Below are 6474 nucleotides of genomic sequence, written 5' to 3'. Positions count from 1 at the left end.
CAGCAGGAAAGAATATATTGGTGTTCTTAGAGTACATTCTTTCTTTGCTCTGTTGTCTCACCCAGTGGAAATGTAGTTGAACACACAGGCTTATGAAGTTTTTTCTCTGAACAGAGGATCTTGATGACTTAGTGGTTTACTGACTTAATAACTGAGTGATTCATTGACTGGAAAGACAAGGGAGGTATGGCATTCTTTTTCTGTCAAGGTATGCTGAAGTACTGCATTAGACAGGGCAGTCACTTCAGTCTGAATGTGCTTTGAGTTCTTCTGGTATAAGCACAGACTCTGATGATAACTACAACTTTGAATGTAAAGCTGAAAATTCATTTTTACCCCTTGATAAGTAACATTTCATTGTTTATTGTGTTGTGTTTGATGTAGACGCTAACTAGCTCAGGACAAGGAAGTTATTTGATTTTTTATTATAACCTTGACATGCTGTTTCTTCTTGCAGACAGTCATAGATGCCCATATCTTTCCAGCTCTTATAAACATTTTGCAAACGGCCGAGTTCCGGACAAGAAAGGAAGCTGCCTGGGCAATCACAAATGCAACGTCTGGAGGCTCTGCTGAACAGATCAAGTATGAAATAGCTTATATCTTTCAGTACAGTTGAGTGAATTAATCTATGTGCAAGAAATCAAGCTGATAACCTAGAAACTGGAAAACCTTTCTTTGTGCTTCCAGTGTTGTATCCAGAGAGACCATGTCTTTGTACTGAGTTGTGAATGAGCCATTCATTCCTCTAGGGAGAAATCACATAAGTATGTCAGCTGTAACAATTATTGAATTAATGGAACCATTTCTCTTACGTAAAAAACCTAAATGTGACTTTTAAACTAGTTTTTTAGTAGGGGTTGTAAATTTTAACAAAGTGCATTAGCAGTCTGGAGGGGAATAGCTCAGCCCCTCAGACAAGGGCATCGTGTGCATTGTTTTTCCTGTTTAACTCACACTGGTGCATTATGCTTATACACAATCAAATCATACAATTATAAATATGTTAAATTAGTGGAGTTTAAATTAATAGGAAAATATTTACAAATTGCAATTACAGATACATTAATTTGTTACAACATTAAATTATTTCAGAGAGACAGACAAAAGTTATTCGAAAGCTATTTTCATTGTTTCCACAGAACTGACTAGATAAAAATAGAGTTCTATAATTTTTCCTGTTTATCCAGTCAAGCTGATATTTTGTTAGGTTGATTTGGTTCTCAGACCTTCATGTTAAGTGCTTAAACAGCCAATTATAATTTTACAGGCAATTTACTGTGTTCTGTGGGGTGTTTTTCAGGTATTTAGTAGAACTGGGATGCATCAAACCACTCTGTGACCTCCTTACAGTAATGGACTCAAAGATTGTGCAAGTGGCACTGAATGGTCTGGAGAACATCCTGAGGCTTGGAGAGCAGGAGTCCAAACGCAGTGACACTGGCATTAATCCCTACTGCGCTCTTATTGAAGAAGCCTATGGTATGAGCAAAGCCTCTGTGGAGGTCAGGGGTTAAAGCACTCATCACAAAACCATTCGTTTCAGTAGAGGCAATTCTATTCATTTCCTCATCACTATTATCTGAAAATCAACTGTTCTTTGACAAGTGTCCCTTTACCAGTGTACTCCATCTTTTACAGTATTGTTGTCTGGATGTAGATTGGAGACTATATGCAGATCCTCTTTTCTTACTTTTTGACCTGAGGGAGCCTTCTGGTTGTCATTCAGTCTCAATATCTTCTCGGCACAGCAGATAGGAGTTCAGGTGCACTGCTCTGTAACTCAGGTTTCAAACCTTTCCCTTTCCTCTCTGCTGCCCTGTATAATTGTGCCAGCAGCAGCAACTTCCTTGTTTGCTTTTGTGCTGAGGTTGTGGCATCTACTGGCATGATTTCATCCCTGTGCTGAGGTACTGCTGCTGTTAAGGTTAGTTTCCTTGTCGATTGGCAAGAGCTTAAGAAAAATGAAAATGGGTTATCAAGAGCAGTATAGAAGAGGATAGTATTACTGAACATGGTTTCTTGAACCACAGTTCCCTCTCATGGTTTCATTGACTTCCAGGTAAGAGTTATATCAGAACAGGGTTGGTTTTTTTTTTTTTTGGCCTGCTTCTAGGTTTTAACTTCTCTTTTCATGTTAGTGTAGCAGAAATGTCTATAGAGTATCAGAGAATTGTTTCCTTAGTCTTTTATACATAGTAAAAGGAGCAGACTAGAAAGCCCCTGCAGTTTCCAATACTGGAGATTTACTAGAGTGGCTAAGACTTGGATTTCATTATAACATCATTCCTAGGTATCAAAGATAGGTTAGTTTGCTGTATTATTTTCATTTGTTTCTGCCTGCAAGGCCAGAGTTTGCCCATCTGGTTAATATCTGCCCAAAAACTGGTTGCATGAGCTTAACTGCATTGTATGTCCACGTGATACACGTCAAGTAATGGAGTCATCCTCCTTGGACTTTTTGAAGACTTGGCTCAACAGAGGTGACTCTAACCTGGTGTTGGTGGTAGTGCTGGGCTGGGCTGCAGGTTGGACTAGATGATTACCAAAAGTCTCTTCCAGTTTGCAGTGATATGATTCTGTAGTCATGGTCCTTGTAAACAAAGCATGGTGAATGCACCGCCAGGAAACACGGTCCTGAAAGCCTCTTCAGAAAAAGTCTTTGAGGCCTTGTTCTGTACACGTTTGAGCTTGTTGATTTGCTTTTTTGAGTGAAAGGGTAGAGGCAGATAGAAAATATAAAACAAATCACACAGTTGCAGGGAATTCTCTAGTCCAACCTGGTTTTCCTTGGTTGTGGAGAGTACTAGTTAGGCAGGTGTTTCCATAGAGGGACCTGTTCTTTCTGAAGGTGCAAGAGAATTGTCATGGAACTTAACGTTCACAACAGACTGAAAACTACCATGGTCATATGCTTTTACAGAACTGTAACTTTTGCATACTTTTATTTGCAGGCCTGGACAAGATAGAATTCCTGCAGAGCCACGAGAATCAAGAGATTTATCAGAAGGCCTTTGATCTTATTGAGCACTACTTTGGAACAGAGGACGAAGACAGCAGCATTGCCCCGCAGGTGGATATCAACCAGCAACAGTACATCTTCCAGCAGTGTGAGGCTCCCATGGAAGGCTTCCAGCTCTGAGGTGCCCCTGTGCTGTGTGCTCCTCTACCTAGCCAGTCCTGTTGTCGAGCCACAAGCCACCCGTGGAGTGATTCTCTCAATGTTTTCCATAACCCTGTTTGCGCTCATTTGCTTGCCTTGTGCACATGCTCTTACATACGTCTGGAAAACTTTTGGCTCTCCGTGGCAGGATGCCCCCTCCTTGGCAAGGGGTTGCCAGAATCACCCTTCTCCTCTAGATTCTGAACCTCACCACTGTCATCTTCGTGGAGTTGAGGCACCTTTCTATACTTTGAGATATTCCCTGCTCCTATTACAGGAAAATAATCCCTCCTCCACTAGCCCCCACACTCCTGGCACCCAGGATGAGGCTGCTTTCCTCTTGTGTGAGCTGCAGTGTGTGCCTGCAGTCCAGGGACCCATTCAGACTTTCTGAAAACATAGCTGAATTCATTCCCTGTGTTCTTCCCTGGATGCCTCTTTGGATGGCTCTGTGAGATGCGTTAAATCTTCACATGCAACGTATCCACTTTGCGGTATGTGCCACCTGGGGTTATTGGCATATAGAACATGTTACAAATGGAATAAGTTCTCTGTCCCCTGCAACAACAGGCTGCAATGGACGTGTTGTCTGGTTCTTAAGAATACTGAGAACATCTGGCCCCATCCCTTCTCAACACTGAGCTCCCAAGCTGGAGTGCAGACCACTGTGGAGATTCATATACCTTCCCAGTCTTTCCATCCACCAAAAAAAACAAAGAGCCTGTGAATAGGGCACTCTTACCACCTCTCCAGAAATGACTTTCTAAACCAGCTTCTAGATTGGAGAAACTGTCCCCCACTTCTGCTTGCCAGCACAGTATGATCCAGCCGGGCCTTTCTTAAAAATCAAGCCCTTTCTGACTTCATGCTCCAGAGCCTGGTCCTTGGTATTATAGTTATGGCTGAAAAATTCCTGTCTGCCTCTTTACATTTTTACACAGCGTGACTTGAACAGATTTATCTTCTGAAAAACAACCTTCTGAATACAGGAATCTTAATTTGTAAAACTTAGCACAAGGAGCGTTGGATCTCCTTTTCATTTTCTCAAGATAAGAGCTTCCTCCCCAGCTCACCTGATAAAACAGAGTCCTTCTGGTTCAAGCCCTTTATTTAACAACTGAAATGACACTACATTGAAAGGATAGTAATATTCCACCCGTAGCCACCTGGCCCTTCCATTTCATTTTTTCCCTTTTGCTGTTTACGGGACCTCGGGTGAATTAGGATGGAACGCATGGTTCCTACAGGTGACATCTGTAAGGCATTGCTGACTGCATGGCAGCTGTCATTGCAGCTGCAGACTGCCCTTCTGCTAGCAGCATGTTCTTGGCTCTGCGGCCTGCTTGGACCACAGATACCTGATGCGAAGGCCAGCCACCCCTCACTGAGTTCAGCTGACACTGACACCAACTCTTCACACAGCTGGGGAGATGCCACGTGATTGAAAGTGGTGGTTCCATTTCTGTACCTGCGGTGGATTCTCCAGGCCGTCTGCTCCCCCCTGCATCAGGCTGTGTTCTTTCAAGCCATTTTGGGAGCTTGGAGCAGGCATTTGTCCAGTGTAAACATTTCAAAATCGCCACTGACAGCTGCAGCATCAAGTACCTGTGGTCAGCGTTCGTGGCAGAACTGTCTGCAAGATCCTCCATGTGACTCCTCTCAGTGACAAGCCACTGCAAAAACAAAAAGAACCCATTGGATGCAGAATGGTAACAATATACCTATCACTTGTCAAGCTGCTGAAAGAAGCTAGGCAAAGGCCTCAACATCAGCTCTGTGTGACCATTATTTAAATACAGTCTTTGGTTCTGTCTGTGCTTCGGGATGGAGACTCTGACCTGTGTGGCCACTGCAGAAGCCACCTGCTGCCTCCCTAGCTAAGCCAGTTGGCCTCCACCTTCCCTCTCCCAGTTATTTTCTCTAGTGCTGCTTTGTGCTGAAGGAACATTTAGTTTACTGCACTTGATCTGTAAATGGACTTCGATTCTTTGTAATTTTAGGGGGTTAAATTGGTGGTTAATTTAAAAAAAAGCAAAAAAAAAACCCTCAATATTGCCTTTACATCACATATAAATAACTGTGTTTCTCTTCTTGAAGGGTGATAGAAGCACTGATTAGTAGCAAAATCTTGTTTTAGCTTTTGGATTTTTTTGTGCTGGATTTTTTTACGTGTAAATTTCCAATAACATGTCATTTCTATAAGATTTGTTTAAAATCATGTACCTCTTATTGGATGGTATAAAAATGCTACATATTTTGTAAACAAATCTGAGCAAAGTGTGTGTGCATATATTCTGTATATTCATATATGTATATTCTGTGTATATATACACTAGCGTGTATATATACATATATACACACACACCCCTGTATATATGCGCACACGTGCACGTGTGTGTATATATACATACCTATATATCTATATATCTATATATATAAGTGTTTTCTCTTCCAGGCTAGTGAAAACAATGTGGTGCATTGGCGTTACCCTCCCCTGCCCCCTAAGAAAATAATGACAATTGCCTCTAAATGAGTGAATTAAAAAAGAGTCCATTTAAGCTGACTGGTGTGCCTTCCTGTGTAAGGAGCCTGGCCAGTGTTTGTTCCCTTTGCTATGGATATGTGAATTCAGAGCAGATAAGTATAAATCCTTAAACTTGGTATGTTTGTTTGAAGTGACAGGCCTGGGTGACACAAGTAATATTGTTGTCATAGATGCTTAGACTGTGTAAGGCATTTGACTGGTACTGCGTAATATTTTAACTGAAAACTAAAACAATATAAAACCCGACCTGGCGCACATTAAATGGCTTAAATTGTGGCTAACTCGTAGGTCTCAGCTGAATTTTAAACGGTGCTTAATTGAGTGTATTTTCATCAAGATCTTCCAGCCACCAGTTCTCGGCCTTGCTTTGCTTAACGTCACTGACAGGGTGAAAAGAAACAAAATCTATTTGTAACAAAGGCCACAAATGATGTGAGCTGTATATATATGTGAATTATGAAAGGAATGGCTCACTGATATGGAATTAACCAGTAAGCCAAGGGCGAGTAAACTGTTTGCATTTTAATAGAGGAAACATGTAGCATAACCATACCCAGCTCATAAATAACAGGCCACAGGTTAAGAGTGTGAGGATCATTATATGTTACCACTTGAGCACTACTTCCTAACACGATTCTCTGTGGCTAGTGTCGTGTGCACAGGTACAAAAAAAATCCTTAGCAGATGTAGATATGGGGAGTTTGTATTAAGTTTATATTTGGCATTGTGGAACTTTTACTGGAACGCTCAGTGTTGCTATCAGCAG

At 41.6% G+C, this 6474-nt stretch overlaps 1 protein-coding gene across 1 annotated transcript in view; it reads left to right on the top strand.

Moving 5' to 3' along the window:
* Positions 1-5984, top strand: part of LOC103779595 (importin subunit alpha-5-like) — a 20833-nt gene extending 14849 nt beyond the window's left edge. The window contains exons 4-6 of the mRNA XM_008947233.1: positions 458-585; positions 1304-1482; positions 2955-5984. Of these exons, the coding sequence (XP_008945481.1) occupies positions 458-585; positions 1304-1482; positions 2955-3142 (495 nt within the window). The 3' untranslated portion in view covers positions 3143-5984. The remainder of the gene's footprint in view (positions 1-457; positions 586-1303; positions 1483-2954) is intronic.
* Positions 5985-6474: the final 490 nt, after the last annotated feature.

Source organism: Merops nubicus, unplaced genomic scaffold (genome assembly GCF_000691845.1).
Source record: "Merops nubicus isolate BGI_N331 unplaced genomic scaffold, ASM69184v1 scaffold13899, whole genome shotgun sequence".
Lineage (NCBI taxonomy): Eukaryota > Metazoa > Chordata > Aves > Coraciiformes > Meropidae > Merops > Merops nubicus.
The sequence above is the reverse complement of the archived record's forward strand: the minus strand, read 5'-3'. Positions and strand labels throughout refer to the sequence as shown.